The following is a 23,010-nucleotide window of genomic DNA, read 5'->3' on the forward strand; positions in this document are numbered from 1 at the left end:
CAAATAAAGCTATTAATAAGTCATTTCCTTCAAGCTTAGTCGTAGGGTTGCCTTTTTAAATGGTCTAAAACTAGACAACTTTTAGATCTTCCAAAGATCTGAAAATAACACTTTTAGAATAAGTAGTGTATTCTAGTCATTCACAACCATCCACAAGCACATAAACATCCATACACAAATGCAAAACACAAAAACAACACACAATGTATCTCCTTTCCTTTCGCCACTGACAGGTGTCATCCATCATACTAGCTGTTCGTTAGTGGCTCCATATGTTGACTGCCCGGCCATAGTGAATATAGAGGCTGTGGTCTGCAGTGTTTGGGCACGAATCGCTCTGTCTAACAGCTGCTGACATCTTGGTCGCTAAAAGCCATGTCCATCTCGGGAGTTTAAACTAACCAAATGGAATAAAATGGCACAAAGGCTGTTATAATTTTCGCTCTCAGACCAGCTGGAGGGTCTGTAAGTAGTGACTGAGACATGCTACTAACTAATTCAGTGAGATCAATGCAGACGGTGCAGTTAAAGGATAAGGTCTTTTGTGTTCATGTTTTTTCCCCCTTTGTAAACTGCATTGGCTTCAGTGTGGATATGATATTCAAAAACCTGTTCTATGCTTTACTGCGTTAAAGCAGCGGGTCTGGGCTGGTGAAACAAATACAAAGCACAGCAACTGTGTCCTCTCTGACATCAAAAAATATTTCCAATAGCTAAGTGGCTCCAGATGCTGACCAATTAACCTTTAGAAAAGAGAAATAGGCTGGTTTGATATGTTTCACCTTCAGTTGGTGCCAAGTCATGTAATTGAGCTGTAAGTGGTCCACCGTAAGTATTTAGACACTTGGAACCACAGAGATTTAATTTTGTAAACATTTTTTCAACACAATACTTCCATGTACACAGATAAGATGCAGACATAGTGGCTTAACACAAATCATTTCAATAAATGGACGCTTAAAATTTTTTAAATTATTATTGTATTAACAAATGAATAAGAAATGTTATGTTTTAGCAAGCTTTTTAATGCAAAATACACCAACTTAGTCAATAAATAAATAACCGGTGGTTGACCAGTGCATTTGTCTGCATTCATTAAAAGATTACATATAGTTGCGGTGACCAACTGGTGTCCAGTAGCTGACCACTTTCGATCGTTGGCTGGTGGAAGACAACCTCTTAAACGGACTTCAACTAGGACTGCAATCACTCTCAGACAGATTGGTGAAGCTATAATTTATTAGACCTTTTGTCAACACATTGCATTCAATCCGAGTCCGTCTGCACTGATGAGCACAAGTCAATTGTAACATGCATCTTTGGGAACTCCACTCAACTAGTTATAGTCTTAAATATACTTGTATATCTATATGTATAAGTATACTTGTATAAAAGGTTGGCAAATACTAAGTCTACATCACTATCTGTGGAAGAATTTCTACATTTCTGCTGCAGTTCTGACTGGACTCTGAATGTAAGTAGTTATCATGAAGTTCTGTGGAATCTGAATTTTATATAAAGACGATTTATCACTATTAATCACCGCATTACAAGAAAAAGATTGCATGTAATTGCTAACTTGACCCCATTCAATCTCAAACTGAGAGCACTGCCAACTTGACGCAGCAGAATCGATTTGAAGATGGCAGCTGACTGAGCGTGTGCAGACCCGACCGCTGTCTTCAAAGTAACCATTTCAAAGACTGAAAATTCATTGCACGCAGTCGCAATAACTTTGGTTGTGGTGCAATCCCAAACTACTCTTTTATCTCTTGTGACTGTAGCATAAGGAAATGTGACCACAACAGCACTGCATTCTTTTTTCCAGCTGTTGCCTTTACTGGAAAATAAACAGATGCAGGAAAGAGAAGGGAGTATAACCCGGTCAGCTCAAGGTTAGTTGGGGTTACACCAAGAATATCAAAATGTGGTAAATTTAGACCCTTTATATAAGTAAAGTAAATGAAAGATCAGTTTTATGTGCACAAGTATGTGGTTATAAAAGTATAACAGGGAACAAAGCCAACTTCAATAAAGGCCATATGGACATCTAGGTGAAGGATTCAAAGTCCCATATTTAAAGGTCAATTCTGCATCTTGACAGGGTTGAGAAACAGGAGACTGGCGATCTATTTTTTTTTTCCAGTTATCATTTTCAAAACAGCTTGCAATATTTTTTTACAGCAATATTCTCCAGTGACTCCTCTTTACTGTGCCGCATAACAAGAACATCATCTTTGATTTCTTTTTTGCGCAGGAGTGGGAGGAACAGCACTGCAATAAATTACTGAACGACAGATGGACACGTGTCCCACTGTCAAGTACGTAATTAACATTTTACCTGAATCAAGGCAGAGCACCGGCTTCCAACGCCACTCAAATTTAGGGTGTACTGTACCGCTTTACAAGTGCAACAATATAGTGCACTCAGACAGCTAAGAAGCATTGTTTTCCTCCTGTTTTGCTCTTTACATTGCCCTTCACAATACCATAATGCACAGTGAGCACCACTCAGCGGTACACTAATAGCTAATGTAGTGCCTCTTCGCCGGTTGCCACAGTGATTTTATTTCTCTCAGCTCCGAGTGACACAGGGCTTGTTCCTAGATGAGGAATCGGCCCTTTGTTGCTATGATGACGACGTACCTCTGCGTAGAACTTTAAACGATGCTTTTACTCCACATGGCATAGAGCCCCGCACTGTACTCAGTGCCAGCCTACCCCTCTACTTTCTATCTGTATGGGAGGAATAGATAAGAGTGGAGCAACTGGGGGCTACAGAATAATTCACACCAAAGGTATATGAGCATCCAAGCTAAACAAATTATCAATCACATTTCGAATGCAGAGGCACCATGTGGCATATTTCCAGTAAACAACCAAAGAGGATAAATTAGGCAAAAATGGAAACGGAGTAAAATACACCCGGTGGGCCATGAAATTATGAAATGTGCCAAAAACAGTCCCGATGTCATCATTTTAATATCAGAGCGAGCAATTTCCTGTGACGCTTTTAAAAGAAGTGGCCATTGCTTCTAGCTAGACGATTAAAACCACCATACAAATAATTTGAAACATATAATAGATGCTTTAAAAAAATATTAAAAAGAAAACATTGATTGGAAAATGATTGTAGAGGGCAACACAAATAAACAAGAGGCATGGAGAGAAAGGGTCACAACGGGCACATTTCTTATTGACTGGACGACTGAATAAAAGGTTGAAATATTTTGTGTTGATGGCACGAGATGGCTGAAAATGGCACAATAACCCCTAATTATGCAGCAATAATAACTGCCATACTCTACATGTCAGTATATGCACTAACAAAAAAGTGCTTGCTTTTATTTGATGTTAGTACAAATATAACTAAATGGAAATAACACAGTCTCAGTTTGAGGCTTGTGTCAAAACTAGAGCTGGGCGATATGAGATTTTTTCATATCACGATATGTTTTTTTCATTTCAGGCGATAACGATATCTATCACGATATAAGCCAAATAACTATATTTGTAAGATTTAAATGTGCCGTTGCTCACAAGTAAAATGTGAAATAATCAGCAGCTTGTTTTTATTTAAATATTTATTTCCCATAATAAGTTCAACAGGGTAGATGTACTTAAGGAACATGAGACTTTTTCAGATAAATAAAGGCAAATATTGCAAACTACACAAAAGGCAGCCGCTAAAGCGTTTGAGTTTCAAAATAGGACAAACGAAACAGACTAAATTGTCAATTCCACTTAGAAACAAAATATTAATTCTAAAAATAAATCTTAGTTTGTTTTACAGAAGAACAGACAAAACTGACTAACTTTTGTCAATATCAAATAAACTGAGAACTAAAAGGAAATTCTCAATCTCTCCTTGTTGTATAGCTGAGCTTTTCAAACAGTTTTAACAGTTACTTTAGTCTGACAAAAGCCGAATGACGAATTAGCGCTTCCAGTCAGAGACTGAGGCTACGTCCACACGTACACGGGTATTTTTGAAAACGGAGATTTTCCATTTTCGTTTTAAAAAATAATCCCGTCCACACATAAAGGCAGAAATGAAGGAAAACGCTGCTATGAACATGCCAAAGCAGCAGGTGGCGCTAGATTCCTAACCGTGCAGAAATGTTGGCCAATCAGAAGTCTAGAAGCCTCGGTGGGAAAAAGTAAACAAAGCTGGGGCATAGAAGCAGAACCGAGTCGTATGCGTGGAGGGACAGTAACTGTGTGTATATGTAAGCATTTAAACACTGCAGAGAGTAGAATTAACAGTATTGTAGAAATTCATTTCACCGAAACAATAACGCAGCGCACAGTGTGACGCATGCACCAGTTTATTGTATTTCCAGACTTGCTTTCGGCACAATTTACAGTGCACGCTACTCTGTTTTTTGTCAGACTTGAAATAGCCGAAATACCTTCAAACTACGGAATTTCTATGGCTCTTCCGTTCGACAATCTCTCCGGCATTGGAACCATCATCGGTTTTCTCTTCGGTCACGCTCGGTTGATTTTTCTAGTCGGCACACTCATTTCCTCCATTACGCGCTGGCTGCTTCCCAAACAAACACACGTGCGGCTTGGCACTTGTGCTGTACGTAGCAAGTCACGCGACGTGACGCTGCGGCTGTGATTGGTTCAGCTCTGCGCTACTGAATTTGGATCGGCTGACCTTTTTTTTTTTTTTTTTTTTTTTTTTAAGAGGACAAGAGCGGCGAGGTCTATCGCGATAGCTTAATTTCTCTATCGAGTAAAAGTTATATCGCGATACATATCGTTATCGTTCTATCGCCCAGCTCTAGTCAAAACTGAAGGTTCTTCGAGATAATGGATTTTATAAACAGGGAATTTCAATAATCACAATGAAAGAAATTCATAAAGAATTCACTGTCAACCATCGCTATGTAAGATTTTTCCCAAGATGCTTCTGGAATAGAGTAATGAAAACGCAAATGTGCATCAAGAGTATTATTCTTAGTTTTCATATGTTTAATATTGGAGACTAAACCCAACAGTCAAATTAATCCGTATTTAATATATGCTGAGCCTAGCTATAGCTCCTCAGTTCAAGCCCTGAGTGAAACAAACCACTTTCTTCACAAAACCCATAAAGCTAACCTTCTTGACAGTGGCAGTGTCTCACAAACAGAAGGTTTGGACAGGTTTCTGTGCCTGGATGTCTGTTTTTAATGACGTCACACAGAGCAAAGACTAGGAGAAACTGTCTGAAATGCAGCGTTTAGAGCAGCTTGAAGCCTCACATGGATTACTTGTACACATGCTGGCATTTGTATTTAAATAGTTAGTCATAATTAACAAGAGTCTCTACAGCTGCAACGATATAACTAAGAGAAAATAATGAACAGCATAATAAGTTCCCGTTAACTTTACCGTCACAAATGTGATTATCTGTATGTGCACATGTAAGCGAGTGAGTAAGACTCACGTCAAGCACAGGCTGCAACACTTCTGTTACTTCTCCTCTGGCTTCCAATGAGACGTCGACTGAGGCAAAAGGACGACTGGCCATCTGCTGACGCTCTCTCATCAGTTGCTGTAATATCAAACACAGATGACAGATAAGCAAAACACAGGGCATACTCTCATACAACAATATCAACAGGGAAAAGCTTTTGGGGCTTTGTGATTGACTACATATAAAGACATAAACAGTACATATTTCAAACACATAATTTACACCAAAACGTAAAAACCCTGAAAGTATAATCATTTTAAGAGTCAGCCCATAAAAGTCACCCCAAATCAATATGAAGGCGATGGTTTGTGTGTGGGTAAAATCTATAGACACAGTAACTGTATTGTTTTTGTTTTTTTAACATACATGTTATAGAACTAAACTTTACAGCAGCGGTCCCCAACCCCCGGGCCTCAAACCGGTACTGGTCCGTGAGTCGTTTGGTACCAGGCCGCGAGAGTTGAGGCTCGGGTGTGAAATGTATGGTTTTCAGGGTTTTTAAATCGGTTTTCAGCGTTATTTTGTTATCGTTTTTATCGTTAACTCAGTTTTCCTGGGTCTTTTCAAGTGTGTTATGAATAAATCTTCTTTTTTTCGGTACCCGTACTAGTTTTATTTTGTTGTATTTATCCGCGACACCTTAAAGGCTGGTCCGTGAAAATATTGTCGGGCATAAACCGGTCCGTGGCGCAAAAAAGGTTGGAGACCGCTGCTTTACAGGGTTAAAGAATGAGAAAGAATGAAGAACTGAAAATGAAATACTGATTTCATCGAGTGTAACCTATAGCTGCAGGGCTATTACAGTATGAAGCTAAAAATCAATAGCAGATATCAATGAGGAAGCACTAAAAGACTACTCATAAATGTCCATGACCTAAAGACATGGAGAATTACTACTCCACTGAGCTCCAAGTCTACTTTTTGTATTGAGTTGTTTTTTTATAGCCCTGAATTAGATGCAAAAATATTATATGAAATAGTTATGGAGGTACAAAAATATTCAAAGGATTTTTTTTTAATATAATGGTACAAAATATATGATACAAAACTAGACAGATTCCATATGCATTAACATTAAAAATCAAAACCATCAGTGTAGGAACGTATCTCTCCAGATTTGACCAACACATTCTGCAATATATTTACCGGTTCCTCTCCAGGCTGTGGTGCGGTTATTACCCCACAGTGACACAATTTCTGCGGCTTTGACTGAGCAGAAAATAGCTTCTCTTGTTCCTCACTAATCAATATTGTAAAACAACTAGTGCCACACTTTCATCATTGTCTGATCAATATCTAAATAGGCTGCCATTTTAGTGCCAAGGACATCAGTGATTGTTATTGGATTTGTGATGAGCTTAAGTGTGTTGCATTAAGATCTAATTGTACTTCAGATTAGTAAGCATTTCAAGTGGTTGTGCTGGTCCACCTTATAACCTGACTATCCTCTGCACTTATCCTAGAAATTGTTTCACATGAAAAAAAAGTTAAGAAAAAAATGTCATTGCAAAAAAACCTTTTATATTCCTGAAGAAAAGCTGTGATTGATGTTTTAAGTAATCCAAAGAACAAGTAGGTGAGCAAATACACAAGGAAAGTCAAGGGTTGTTTTTTGTGCACATTGTGACATTATGTATATAAAAGTGATTTTTAAGCCACTGTAAAACTAAAATATAAGCTTTATTATAAGAAATGAATGAACTACTGTGATTAAAAGACTCACGTGTGACCAACTAGTTAAAGTAATTCAGCACTACCTCCAAGGTCAGGGATCATTTCATTGGATGCTACTGTATATGCAGACTAATATTGATTACCAGCTACAACAGCTTGGCTGGTATCATTTTCACTACAAGTCTGTCTGTGTGTGAGTGCATTTGTTCCCACCATGCAGCGCTTTTTGCTTTGAGCAGATATATTTTAACAATAAGATCGGATTGCACCAGTCATAGACAAGCAGGTTGGATCAAAAGGAGTACAATAGATGGATGTGGTCACAAAGGTCCATTGGGCCTCATTCGCTAATATTTCCATAGAAAATACTCTCGCAACATTATCGTTGGATTCATGAAACATGTGCAGCAACCTGTTTTATTCTTACCACCATGCGTATGTGAGTGAATCAGGATTAGTCTAATCCAGCAGGCTTGTGCAATCTGCATGCTACCTGCATTTCTCCTCATGACGAAGAGAAACTGAGCAAAGCAACAACAATAATGTAAGTGAGAAGTTGCAAGAAAAAAACTATTTTTATATCTATTTCACAGTACCTGTTTGCCCTCTGATAGGCTGACAACTTGTCCAGTGTGGAGCCTTTAGCCATGTGACAGAGAGGCTGAATTGAATAAGACTAATTGATGAATAATGATGATAATGATAACAGCAATAATAATAATACTAATTCAGCTGTGTCAAACTTTGAACACAGCATGTACAAATACTTTGTAGCACAGCACATCGCATTTGTATGTAAGCCACCGTAGAATTCAAATGCTTCAATAACAGAACATTTTTGTTGCCTTCTGTAGTTTATCTCATGCAAAAAAGCTCAGATTTTTCATCTCTAATAAACAATTTAAGTAGTCTCTAATTTATCTCATCCCATTAAGAAAACTGTGTGTGACTGTTTGGGTCAGTTGTATTACGCTGAGTTTTCTGTCGGCACAGGAATTTGTCCTTGGGGCAGTAATGAACCCTGAAAATCTTGTGTCCAGACCTTCACCCTCGCTCACCCTGAATATAATTAGGTATTCATTAGTCTGGCCATTAATTGGCAAATTCATACGAGGTCTGGAAAGGTTGACAGCAATGTAGAAATGAACAAGGGGGGCTAGCAGTATATCAAGGACTCGATCTGTGTAACAGGTTTATAAAAATACTATTAGGCCTCTGCATTCATTATCTAAAATTGCTGTTGTTCTGTTGAGGATGTACACTGGAAAACACCAAATAAGATGTCATAACACTAATAAGATATTTGGTAGCAAACAGTGGTTCAACACCAAGAACACCTTCAAATAGGTAGACCTCTTCAAATGATTTTGGTCTTATCTATCCATCCATCCATCCATCTATGCGTTTATATCTATAAAAACCCTATGCATATATATTTTTCTCACTAAAGACACACACACACACACACACACACACACACACAAGACCATACTGCACAATTGATCTTATATAAAATATTGTAGATATCTAATAAAAACATTTTTTAATTAAAACACAGCCTTAATCAACCTAAAAGACCCAAAAATGAAACAATAAACAGTAAAAATGTTTTTTTAATCATTTCATTATTACATTGTTATGTACGTATATTATGTTTTGTATACATCTACCTTAAGTACTTTCTAATAGATTATTTGTTTAACTTAATTTGCTAATTTAACAGGGATAATTGACATTATAACACCTGTGAAATAAAAAGCTAACCACAGGCCAGATGACAGACACAACATATTTGATTCTGTGCTGATTGAAGTAGCCTGTGCACAACAACAAGAAAGGTAACTACCTGGCATAGCAACACAAACCCTTCAAGTAAGCACGCAGTCCTGCATAGACATAGCATACTCATTTGCAGAAAGATACAGTATTCCGTTCGTTTAGAAGGAGTACATTATGATCTGTGATTGCACCTGACTTTTTCATTATGATAACACTTGCTAATAATGATCAGCAAATGTTGTTTCCTGAATTTTCTCATTTCTACCAATGCACGTATAGACTCAGGTGATTATTTTGCAGTCCTATATAAAAGAATGGAAGGTGGGCCATAACTTTATTCTCAATGGTCACTGGGACATAAAAATGCATGCACATTATCCCCAGTCAAAAGCAATACAAATCACTTAGAAAGTTTGCTGACTTTCACAGAATTAAAGCCTGATTAACAAGTCGGTCCACACTGCCAACACAAACAACGTCTGTTCATCCCACAAATATGAACAGTGAACAAACTCCATGCTAATTTTAGTTATGGCCACAATAATCCAAAAGAAAGTGAGACAGACTTTTACTGTTTCTTTAATATGATGAGTAGAGATGTTACAGCCACAACCCAGCTGCAGCATCAGTGATTAATATCATGACTGCCTTGTTTCTGTTTTCTTCCACTCTACGCAGGATTCTTTCAATGCCATATAAGTGTAAGTAACTAAGTGTAAGTACATGTAAGTAGTTATTAATTGGGGTCGGACTTTTAAAACACTGGAAATCTAATTGTAGTCTGGGCCAAGGTTAAAAATCGGATAAACAGCCAGTGCATCCTGTGTGTCCTACACTCTGAAAATGAAAGTATACTCTCTTTCAATTCAAAGGTTTTACTTATCGGGACACATTAAAAAAAAAAACCTGTCCCTTACCAAATTAAATTTATTTTAATACAACCTCAGAACAACAAGGAAACATCACATTACACAAATTATAACAAAAATGCAGAAGCATTGTGTGAAAAAGTAACCCCAGTCGAAGTGCTCCCACATGAATTAAGAAGATAAGTAGAACCGTGTGACGCTAATGAAATCATTTGACTAATCCAACATCAGCAAATGTGAGGACCTCGATCAAAGCACAAGATTTGGCATTTTGCTGATCTGAAGTATTGTCTACAAAGCCACTTCCAAGCAATCTGAAGTCCATCACTCTCCAGTGAGAAATATTATTCACAAGTGGAAAACATTCAACATTCACAGTTGCTAATCTCACAGAAGTGGCCCAGCAACTTGACCCCAAGGTTGGACTTTGCAATGCTATGAACCTGTTCAAACTGAATAAGTTTGGCTTGTTTGGAAGAACAAACAACAAGACTTCTGGCCTTACTGCACAAACACCTCACATCAACGATGGTGGAGGGAGGATGATTTGGGCTCGTTTTGCAGTCACAGAACCCGGGAACCTTGCAGTCATTGCGTTGACCATGAACTCCTCTGTATACCAAAGTATTCCAGAGTGAAAAGAAGTGAAATGCTGTCGCCGGACCTCAAGATAAACAAATGCCCATAAACCTCAGTGAACTAAAGGAACGCTGTAAAAAACACAGTTAGCCCAAACGCCTCAATAATGATGTCAGAGATTGATACAGAAAATGATTACATCAAGTTATTGCTGCTTAAGGTGGTTTAATAATTAATGGAATCAAAGGGCTGTGGGGCTTGGTTTCTCACACAGTGGTTTTCCATTTTTGGTTTTTAATAAGTAAATAATGACATGGTGTATTATGAGTTTTTTTTTCTTATTCATCTGAATCATTTTAGAACCCGGTAAGGACCAGACGATGTTTTATTAGGTCCTGATACATAAAACCTCAGAGCTAAAAAAGAGGGTGTATTTTGTGTCAGTACATTATTTTGAAGATGCAGCTGTTACTGTATTGTTGTACAGACTTGCTGGTAGAACATGCATGAAAAAAGGCCCCAAAAACTGCACCGATTTGTTCCCTCAGTCTGAAAATATTGCCTAGGGGAGGTAAAGCTAAGGGGAAAAAAACAACAATATGAAATTGAGATTGATCACCTGATTGATTTTTCTTTTGTAGCTCTGATTTTTTAACTTACATCTGAGGTCCCGTGTTAGATTGTTGTACATCTCTACTATTAAACGTCAAAGCAGCAATACCGAACCAACAGATCTGACCTGCCTAGGCCACCACAAGTTGAAATGAGAAATTTTGCCCTTTGCAATAAGATAAACACAGGCTCGAGTGCCAAGCAAAGTTGTTGCAAAACAAGAAAACAGCTCACCGGTTATTACTGGTTCCAACACAAAAGCTTCAAATCCAACAACGTTCATTGTAAATGTCAGATAGAAGCAATGTTATTTATCATGGTGCAGAATTAATTTAAAGCAGCAGCAAATCACAAAAAGAGAGCGGGAGCAAAGTCGGGGAATGCTTTGCTCTGTGTCCAGAACATGTTTCAGAAATGTGCTGGGAATACAATCATCAAAGGTCCAACACAATACCGGAAAGATTCTAGAAATGAATACTAAGTTACTGACAAAAGGCGAGAGTGAACTCTGTAAAACCAATTAACGTTTGTGCAATGACAGACTGATTTTGTCAAGAATACAAGCTGGAGCCATTCACAGTTTTGATAAGGGTGGGCATGGAGTGCATTACTATGCAACTTGATTAATTTGGCAAGTGAGTGCATGAATTATCTGTCTAGTGAATACAGCATTTTGTTCCCTTCACTGGATTCTATAAAAGGGTAGGTGTCATCCCGCCTCTGAGCATATTCTACACCTAAGCAGGTCACTTTGTCCCTTTCAAAGATCACTGGCTGTACCCACCGGCTCAGTCCCGCAGAATAAAAATAAAAGTAAACACTTCATAAAATGGAAAACAAAATGTTGAAGTGCTTGAGTATGGGAGGTTAAATGAATATATAAAATAGTCACTTATTAGTAAGATAGCTTCTAAACTTCCAAACTGTGGCATAAGTTGTACTACTAATGACAGTCGTGCTCGATGTGTAACTTAAGGTGGAATTATTAGAGCGCAAACTTTAAACTGAACAAAGGACAATCAAGGTGACAAGAGGCTTAAGAGTAGGATAATCTTATTGTAGCAATCGATGACTGCTGATTGAGCTCTTCAAGAGCACACACTGAGACCAACAAGTCTGCAGAGGGACAAGCGAAAATTATGTGGTTAGTAATGTGTTCCTTTCACTTCTGTCAATGAGAGCACAATAATAAATCAGGCAATCCAAATGGGTGTTGTTGAAGTGGCTATTTTGGGTGATACTTAAGGCTCTTGGTGCCTGTATGAAAAAGCAGGATGTGTATTTAGGTGCTAGGCAATCAAATGCATGGAGTCCTCTTTGGAATGCCATGTTTTTGCCTTGCCAATGGAGTATTTGTTTACGTTCTTTGCAAGAAAAATTAAAGTGAATGTTATTATGATCACTTGCAATAAACACGCATGCCATTCAGCCCTTAAACTCAGGGGTCTTTTATGTGAAAGTGCCTACAGCACATCTGCACACACACACAAAGGGCTTGGTTTGGCTCATTCTGGCCAAGACCTGAAGTACACTCAAATTCAGACAGGAAAATGGACAGCTGTGAACATCACACACAAGCAGCTGTTTTGATTCCATTTCCTGGTTTGTGTAGATGATGTGTTGGCAATAACTTGAGTGCGTTTTCTGTGAACGCACATCTACGCATTTGCAAGAAATTGATGGTCATGTGGTCTTCCGAACAACCAAAACAAATAACTATAAAAGCTAGAGTCCCAAGACAAAAACACATATACTGAAATAAAAATATACCACAAGCCTTTGCGCTAACTTTTACATTCCTCACTTGCTTGTCTTCAGCTGACACAACAATCATTGCGCCATCAGATCTGCCCATCAGTAGTTATGAAGGCCACGATAATGTAATAATAATGGTCCTTTCACCTACAATAGCACAAGAAAACATTGCTCTACACAACCATCTGTATTTACATATGTTGCGAAGCATGTCTCTGTGTGTGAGAGCGATAAAGAGAGGAGCTGCATTAGATAAATTCATGTGCTTGTGTGTGTATCATCTTTGTGTTGCAGTCTCGTGAAATGTCAACACTCCCTCCCTTCTGTTCCCCCCACAGGTAGCTTCAAAGAGGTCAGCCCTTGTCCTCTTCTGTGGCATTTACAGCTGTTGTCTTCCTCCCTTTTTCCCCACTCAGGATCCAAGTCTTGTCACCTACCTTCAACTAAAATTATTCAAATATAAAAGCTGTCACTTTGAAACCACATCCTTTCAAGTCCACACAAAAAGAAACCCCTTATTCAATTATTCATTTAGTGTGGTAAATGATCAGCCTTGTAAGATTAACTTAATAGAAGGAATTACATATTCTCCATTTAAAGGCTCGTGGAATGCTCTTGTTTATTATTGAATCATTGGGTATTGGGTATCCTCCATTCACAGCTATTCTTTTACGATTATGTCCTTATTATTATGACAATGATTGCTTGGATATAAAGAAATACTCTTGTCAAATTTGATCCTGAGACAAAAAAACCCCCACAAATATAAATATCATATAAAACTATTGCCTTTTCGATCCAACACATTACAGAAGGAGTAATACAGACTTCACATCAAAAAGCCAATACCAAGTATCAGACATCCATATGCCACTTGGCCTAATCAGAATCTCATTATTGTCTCTGCCATTCCTGAAAGCCTCATTAGGACTCATTCATTCCATGCCCTTATGTCAGATTGAGGCTTAAATGGCCCCGCAGACCAAATCCTCCCATCTTGTATTTGGACAAGTCTTGTAAGTGCTGAGGCTGTGCACCAATTCTTTCAAATTAACTGGACATAGTGTTTACAAAAGAGCCAAATCAGGTCATCAATGAGACAACACTGACAGAACTGAGTCGGTTAACCTAACACTACAGGAGACTTAGTCCGTAGTTATAACTTTACTTTGGTTACTACACAACATCAAGTAGCTAGTATTACAAGCAGTGTAGTAAATCAGACATTCTGTTTTCCACCACTCGCTTGGCACTGGATAATTATCTGAGTAACAGTGAAAAATAAGGGCAAAACTGGTGGATTAGAAAATAATCCTTCAAATCTACAGTAACAGAGTTATTTTAAAAATTAGTGAATCAATGTGTAGCTGATGAGAAAGAAAATGACTCTTATAATCTTTTGAATCACCTTTTCTCCAGGTAAATTGGCGGGTACAGGACTTAAGTAAAAAAAAAAAAGAAGCTGTTTGACCATACGTGTTCAACTAGCAAACACAATGTATTTACCCTGGAATAAATATTAACTTAATCATTAAATCTTGTACCTATAAAATGTGCTCACTGAAGCCTAATGGAGAATAATATGTTTAATGTCCAGAATTGGCTGTGTAAAATGAGCAAACCCAAGAGTGTCCTCTCTAGGAAATGAAAGTGATTTTGTGTAATTGCCTTTAGAGCAGGCAACAGAAAAAAAAGGGGGAAAGAAAGCAATATTACTTTTTATTTCCTCTTAGGATTGATTATGGTCCAACTCCAATCCATCCTTTCACCCTCCCACTGTGAGAAGAGCATAACTCCATGAAGTCATCCTTGCACCTGCTGGAGGATTTCTTAATTAACTGTAAAAATACAGCAGCAAGCTTTAGACGCCCTCAGCTTCCTCCAATAGAAATAGGAACTTGTTGTTTAGCATCCTCTGATATATACCGCCATCAATCATGTATTCCAATCTTCAGACTATTTTACTCCAAATCTTTTAAGCTTTTTCAACATTTCCTAAACACTCCTGCTTGTCTCATGTCTTTCCTTCTGACTTATTCTGTAATATTGGCATTTATAATGGCAAAAATTAAAAAGATAATAAACAGGTTATGAAGCACTTTTCAAATGTGAGAAGGCAATGTACAATTGTACAAATTTTCCAAGAAACCCTCCCCCCCCCCTGAGCCTGGTTCTGTTGGCGGTTTCTTCCTGTTAAAAGGGAGTTTTTCCTTCCCACTAACAGCAACCTGCCTGCTCATAGGGGGTCATATGATTGCTGGGTTTTTCGCTATATGTATTATTGTAGGATGAATTATTAATTTTGTTTTGTTACCGAGACAGTCCTGAGGATAGCAAGTCAGTACTGGGACAACTTTACAAGTTATAAACTTAGTTGGTTTAAGAACTGCACCTAATCCAGCAAGCTCTCCATATGAATGTCCAAACTGAATGAAAGTATCTAGGCAGCGGGTGCATGGGCATGCAAGTCTGTTATAAAATAACTTGTAGATATAGACTTATAATAGAGTTTACTAAAGAAATCCAAGATGAAGATGTAAGCTGAAGGTCACTCACAGAAACGTTGGATCCTTTTCCCAGCTGAAACGTTTTTAATGTAATCAAAATCAATAAAAATTATGGTAATAGCTCATGCTGCATTAGATGTGAAGATGAAAATTAGTGGTTTGAGCTTATAGCTTCAAAAACATACAAGCACTCAGAAAAATAATGCACTAGAAGTCCTACTTGATATATGAAACTTTTTTACTCAGATAGCACATAAAAAAGACCTTTACTGTTTCTGTAATAATCTCTTAGGTATTGTGGAAGAGTGCTCATGAGAACTGCCACATAAGAAGTAGTTGAAAACTACTTGCACAGCTGAAGCACCCATTACAGTGTTGAATAACACCCTCCAGGCTGTTACAGCTTTCAGGAAAAGGTTACCGACACTGCTTCTCCTTAAAATGTTTCTTTAAAAGTAGGGCTTCTGAAAAGAACATAAGGGAAACCTTGAGCTACTGTTTTTCACATATTTATAAAACCGTGCACTAGAAATCAAAGCCTCATCTTTTCTAACTGGTGCAAGTTTTCACTCTGTATAATCTAAGAAGTTCTGTAATGACATATCAACAAGAAACTCCAGTAGGTGTGCCTTCAAATACAGAGCAATAAATAATATGAACTATATATACATGTATATATATATATATATGTATGTGTACACGTTCTTTTAGCCACAACAAAACTTTTAACCCAGAGAAATTAAGATATAGGGGGTTTTATTTAACTATGCATTTGTTTTGATCGGATGCCTGAAGGACAGTGACAAAACAGATGAGCAAACAGAAAAGTGAGCAGAATTTTAATGCCATGAGCCATCTGCTCGCATTAATTTTTTATTGACTTTAATTCTTTGGATAGGCATGATTCGAACTCACGGCAGCTATCATTCTTCTTTATTTTCATATATCAATTAGAGAATATAAAATTCAGATCCCATAATTATCAATGTCATCCCCGATGGGGATATAAATTGTGAGAGATTTATTAGTAGCCCACATGTCATAAAGGCTGGATACGCACCAAATGAAAACTCCTGCTATTGAGTACCAAACAGCATCCAGGAGAATGTATGGATTCACTGAGGAGATGGAAATGTCAGTTACTCTGATAGAAACCAGAAACCAGCCGATACAGTTTGGGTTAAGGGCAGTGAGATGAATTTGCATATATTTGCCTTTTCCCTAAATTTCCTCCACAGTATCCTTCCTTCTAACCCTCTCTTATAATTTCCACTGACAATCATCTCATCTATAATCCTTCTTCTTCCCCGTCTTTTTCAGCCCTATCTTTCCAACGTTGAATTTTAATGATTCATATCCACCTTTTCCTTTGGTCATTCACAGTATCTGCACTTTCTCCTTTCTCGTTCTTCTTTCCACTGGGCCATTAAACTTAAATTCACAATTTATCACAATTATCATCTTTACTGTTAATCATATGTATTTCTGACAAAATAATCAAATAGTCAGCCTAAAGCCCTCTAAAAGGAGTTCTAAACATCATGCTGAGAACCTTACAGCCTGCCCTGTACCATCATCAGCCTAATGGTGACACCTGAGCAATCAGAAGGGGTGAGTCAATTTTCTATCCACGTGTAACACGCAATTTAGCAACGCAATTTTAAATTGTATCTTTATATCTTTAGTCACTTTCTTACTAGCAGCATGTTGCAAAAAGAAAAAGAAAAAGAAAATTTCCTCCAATTTCTTTAGTTTTCTCTATGTAAATGCCAAAGTCATAAAATGCCAGTTTAGCTGGTATAAAGTAGTATTTTTCTAAAACCACCTCAGAAGTGGAAGGGTGGCTGTAGAGAAGCCATTTTTAACAAAGGCAAACAAGGCTTGAGATCTCTCAAATTACACAAGAACTGGACTGAAAATCTGCGTTAACAGGTTGCCCCAAAGTGAAGGCTCTCTCACAGAACAAAAGGCAGACAACATCCAAAGAACTCTGGCATATCCTCGAAGAAATCTGTCGAGCTATTCCCATAGATTACTTACAGAAATTACAAGAAGGTGGTTATATCAACTCTTTAGAATTGTGCCCACTCTCATTTTGCCATATATAATGTGTATATATTTTTTCCTAGCAAAATATGAGGGGTGAGGAAAATATGAAGAAATGGACAGAACTATAAGCATTAAAAAATGTAATCAAACTACAATCTACCAGTCTGAAAGCAGTCCTTTAACCACAGTTATCATCCGAGTTAAGCTCCAACTCCTGATTTTACAAATAACACAGTGACGGATCTCAACTCTCCACTCTGTGGGTAGTGCAGCATTGCCAACTCCCATACAACTCTTGAAATCTGATTTCAGACACTGTCTTGAAGAGAAAGAACAAATGCTGCCCTCTTTCCTTTTGATTTCACTAAAGAGCAGAAGTCAGACTGCCTCTGAGAAGAGAGGGGCTGTGTGTATTTGGAACAGAAGCTGTAACAACATGCAGTGATTGTCACCCCACGTTCCTTAAAACGCCAAATGCTTTTGCATAAACAACCGGCATATTCACAATTTGTTAAAGTCAGGTGTATTTATGTAAGCACGGTGTGTTTTATCGACTTACCTCTCGTCGTCTAGAAGCCCAGCAGGTTTGTTTGATCTTCCACACCACCGCTGCCACCAGGAGTAGTGACAGAAAGCAACTGTTTTGACAGAGAGGAAACAATATCAGCAAAATATTCTATTTTTTCATATGCATATGCAACATTAAGGTAGCCCCATATGAAATCATTTAAAGCCTTTAGCTACAGTAGAGCTCCTTTTTGGTTGCAAGCAACCTGAATGAATGTCACCGTGACCAAGGACATGCTGTTTTTAATTTAGCTGAAAGTTTTTGCCTTCAGTTTGAAAGATTGTGTAGAATTGTCGAAGTGCATTGGGGGGGAGGAAGGGACACACACACAGACACAAGAAAAAAACTGGCAGATTATATTTTTACTTGCAAGCTTGTTGAAAGCATAATCTCTCTTTGGGTCAAAGGAGCAGGCAGTCCTTCAAATACCAGCTCTGCGCAACACCTCACAACTTGTCGTATTGTTTATTTTTTGTATCTAAACAAAGGGCATATCATTTATTAATTAGTAAGATTTATCATGTTTGGACAAAGCCACATTAGCCCTTTTCTGCTAATCTAAGCGGCCGTGCAACTTCCAGCAATTCTGCAAAACAATGAGCTCAATTTTGCGAGCTTTTCTTACAGTACAAGTACGTAGCTTCGACATGATTAAACTCCTGACATTATCAGTGATCAAGACAGGACAGACTCAAAATTTCAAAGTTTCCTGCTAACAAAACAGCGAAGATGATTTGAAGAGGCGGAATATTCATTTCTCAGTAGACTGAATATTTTGGCTGATTACTTCAATTAATAATCCGACAGCACATTAGTCAAGGGAAATTCAGCAAGGTCCGAGCTCTACCGGGATAGAAAAATATGACTGATTGAGAGCTTCCACTTCATTATCCATGTGACAGATGAGAATGTAAAGATTATTATCTGCTAAAGAGACATTTTAGCTTTGTTTTAATTAAGAACATGTGTCAAATGGTGTTTTTACCTAAGCAAGCTCGTGGAAAGTATTAGTGTTGGCTTACATTTGATTTAATCAATTACTTCAATTACTTTGAACAATCTGAAATTTGAACATTTTATCCACTTGAAACAAATAAGGGTAAATATTTTCACATTTCCTTCAAGCCATTCTCTAATCACTGAAATTAAACCTGTGTTAAAGCACAGGAATAAAGGCGATGCCGTTTTGATTTGAAATGCTGCAATAGGAACAGTAAGATGTTGACTTGATATGCTACATTTCTACAACAGGTCCATTGGCCAGGATGTTTGAAGAAAGTGATAACAGGAAAAGAAAAAAATAAGTAAAGTGAAATTTAAGCGTTGACTGAAGTGAAACTCTGCTTCAAATATCACGGTCACACATGAAATGTATTTTAAGCTTTGAAACCGTTTCATTCTTTTAGAAGTACTTGAGCCATCTTAGACACCTTTGAAGGTAACAGTGAGTGGCAGAAAAAGGGGTTGAGAGTGTCTGAATGGGATTTTCATGTGGCAGAAATGACCAGACAGATTTTTGGCTGTAGAACACAAAGCGTAATCACGCTAACTAGATTACAACTTAGACAAGTGAAGTTTATGAATTCAGATGAAGAAGAAATATGGAAATAATGGAAAAATACTAGGTGTCAAAAGGCTTGCAGTGGAAAAGGTAAAGTAAACACTGAATAAACATAGTTGAAGAAGAGTCATGCTGTCATTTCGTCGCCCTCTACCTCTTATACAAGGAGGCCTAGAAACCCTGTGGGGTGATTTGACATTTTGTCATCAAGCTGATTATGTTTCCTGCGGATTTCATCCCTCTTCAGAAAAAAAACAAGCTGTTTGTCACTGCATCAAGGCTTTTTTTTCTTTTTCATGGGTCAGTAAAAACTGGACAACAGAAGGACGATGTAGACATGAGAATTATTATCACCTCTCTAACAATGGAAACAAATCCTGGATCTTAGAAATACTTAAAGCATAAACAGTTTTTATAACTAATACTGAAACAACAAAAAGAAGGACCAAACTGTAGCTGCGTTGTGTCCATGTTGTGAACCTGTTCAAAACTGTTTTTGTGTGTAATATATTTTAGACAAACTAAACTATCAGCCTCTCTTTTTCTTTCCAACGATTCCTGAAATTGGCTATTGAACTGTAACGTGATACGCTTGAAGCAGAGGATCACTGTTTGTGTGACAGCTTTACGGGAAAGTTATTGTGGGTTGTGTAATGATGGGCAGGTGCCTTGGGCAAAGACGATCTTCTATTCCCTTCGTGACACCTACACACATAGCATTTTAGTCCATTTAGCTACTCTGGGCAGCACAAGATCAAAAAATGAACGCCTATACACAGAAAACAACTCTTGCTATAAGGTCAGTAACCAGAAACCACACATATGGCTGTGGGGAACATCTTCTGAATCTTTTCACAGATAGCAATATTTAGGATAACTTACAGTATAAATTTTGCAATTATACTCACATCTTCTTAACTTATTCAGACTTTGATGTACCTTTGAGACAGCCCAATTTACTCCTTTTAAACATTTCAATGAAAGACTTTCATCGCAGTTCTCTGGATGAAAAATCATTAACAGTCCTCATATCTTGATCGCCCACACCTTCTATTTAGATGGCACTTTCATAGAAATGTGCACCTACTTAAATTGTAACTGGCAGTTCATTTGGCACTTGAAAAAGGAAAATTGCTACCTTGAAGACACAAGAAGCATTTACATGTATTCGGTTAGCAGAACTGACCTAAAAGGCTCACATAACTCAGTAAGGCCCAGGAGAGAAGAGCTGAGAGTGACGATATAGTGGATAATGTTTCCTGACTGGAGAACACTTACAGCCCTGTTTCCAAATAGTAGGGATGCATTGCAAAAATTAAATAAAACCAAACACAAGTATAAAATTAATCATTTAAAACATTTTTTTCCATTAGAAAGTTTTTAAAAAGTTCGTGTTGTGTAACATTTGAGAAGACCAGTTTCTGTAGTTTTAAAGTGAAATGCTTTTAGATGCAGTCAGGCCCATTTCGTGGTGTAGTTCATTTTATAATGTCTCAGATGCTTTTAGTGACTGACAGGTGTGGGCTGCGGAGGGCAAGTTTAAAACCAAGGCTCTTTTCACTGAGCCTGCTGCTCTGTTGCTGCTAATATATACCAGGTTGTGGCCTGGCAACCCGAACAAAGGAGAACTTCCCTACAAAAGACGTTTAATGCATGTCACGGCAACCTTAAAATATATAATTTGGCATTAATGGTTCTTTCACCATCATTCAATATTAGTTTTCTTTATGCTGGGAAACATTATTGCTCAACTCTTATTTGCTCACACAGTCGTTCACCAAGTGAAACATACATATCTAAAAAGCAAAACTAATTGGGTTTCAATCATTTTTTAAACAACAGCTTTTTCTTATTATATACACTTATTTATTTAACCTGTTTTTCTTAGACTGAACCATCTCAACGTAACACCAGGCTTCAGTCTCACAGGCCTAGAAACCAGTCGGTGACGCTGTCATAACCACGATTTGTATTGGTAGAATGACTTTTTCACAAGCGGTTGGTGAAAGTTGCTGGCAATTGACAACTGGCTTGCCAGGTTGCTGTGAATCAGTCTCAAGGCTTTGTGACTAAAAGAAATGACTGAGTTCACGTTTAGGAATAAATAAATATTTTATACACTTACCTGAAAAATGTAACAAAGAACTGGACGAGATCCATAATGCCACCGTGCTGGGAGAAGGCGATCTAGTGAATGGAAAGAAGACGATAAGCAATGACTTACTATGAGAGAAAACGCATGGATATGCGTTATAATTTTAAGATTTCTAATGTATAATTTAACCTAAATTTGTAATTGTGTCTTAAGGTTAATGTTCAATATTGTTAATAGCATTTTTCTTTTCAGATGCATAAATTAAAATAAATACAACATTTTAAAATCCAAAATAACTCACAATGCTGACTTTTTTTTTTTTAAATTTAACCCATTGATCTCAGATCTCAGCAATAATGCAGTCTCTCTCTACCATAGCCGACGTATCCAAAAGGCAACATGGCAGTGAATGACGCTTCATCAGAAACATGTTTCATCTTCATTAAAAGAGAGATTACGCACAGTCCTGGCAGCTAAATCACATAACAGGCCACATCATTGTGACAAGTCATTATCTACTGTAGATGTTTTGAAAGCACTGTAGCCTGAAAGCATTTAGACAAACACACACAATGTCATCTGGAGCCCCTGGTTGGCAACACATTGGTTTGGGTAACAGGGCACAAATTGTGCTTTTAGAGGTGGATTACTTGCGTCACATCTGTTGCGTTGAATGCTAATTTAACAATCAAATTAATCTGGTCTTCCAAAAAAAGAAGAAGAAGAAGATGCGTGGCTGAACCTACACATTTATTTATTCGTGCAGATATGTCTAGATTGTATTGAAATGTAGTGGTTAGCTAAATATTTGGCTATGTCAATATCACAGGAAACAGAAAGGGGTATGTTAATGATCATATAGCATAACACGGGGCTAATATTCTTTAATGACAACTTCATCTACCCCCCAAACTTCTGCCACCTTTGACTTTTTCCAACCCTATTAAGTAGAAAATGAGAATCACTGATCTGAAATAAGATGCTTACTGACATGGCTAACATGACTCACAAAGCACACTGTGCACAGATGTTAGCTGGCTTTTAAGTAAATTGGACATGTCTATTTAGTGCTTATAAAGTTGTTTTTCACACGATATGAGGTCAAAGCAATATGTGTAGGGTTAATTCAGTTTCAATTCATCCATCTAAGCCAATCAATTTCATCATCTGAGAACATTCTTCTATTACAATTGGCCTTTTATTACACGGAGGAACATGCTGACGATACGATTTGGTGGCAACATTTTCCCTCCATGAAAACTGCTCTTTACGATCCAAGTCTATATTTAAATCTGTTTATGTGTTTGGGCCTTACATACAAACCCTCATAAGAAGAAATCCTGTCTTATCTCATCCAGGTCTCCATTCTCATCCATGCATCATGAAGACAAGCAAAGAAAGAGAGACCTTATCCTGTTACAGAAGCTATTTGCTGTACAGCCCAGGCTAGTCCATAATAAATAAGCGACTGTTGGCTGGGAAATCTAATAGA

General features: G+C 37.6%; 1 protein-coding gene across 1 annotated transcript in view; it reads right to left on the reverse strand.

Moving 5' to 3' along the window:
* atrnl1b (attractin-like 1b) overlaps nucleotides 1-23,010 on the reverse strand; it is a 71,359-nt gene that overhangs the window by 6,128 nt on the left and 42,221 nt on the right. Inside the window, exons 25-27 of the mRNA XM_085466283.1 lie at nucleotides 21,549-21,610; nucleotides 17,854-17,932; nucleotides 5,441-5,548 (exon numbers count right to left, since the gene is read on the reverse strand). Coding sequence (XP_085322409.1) covers nucleotides 5,441-5,548; nucleotides 17,854-17,932; nucleotides 21,549-21,610 — 249 coding nt within the window. The remainder of the gene's footprint in view (nucleotides 1-5,440; nucleotides 5,549-17,853; nucleotides 17,933-21,548; nucleotides 21,611-23,010) is intronic.

Source organism: Copadichromis virginalis, linkage group LG8 (genome assembly GCF_057382275.1).
Source record: "Copadichromis virginalis isolate Kocher_CV1m ecotype Utaka linkage group LG8, C_Virginalis_male_GT1.1, whole genome shotgun sequence".
In the NCBI taxonomy this organism is placed as follows: Eukaryota; Metazoa; Chordata; class Actinopteri; order Cichliformes; family Cichlidae; genus Copadichromis; species Copadichromis virginalis.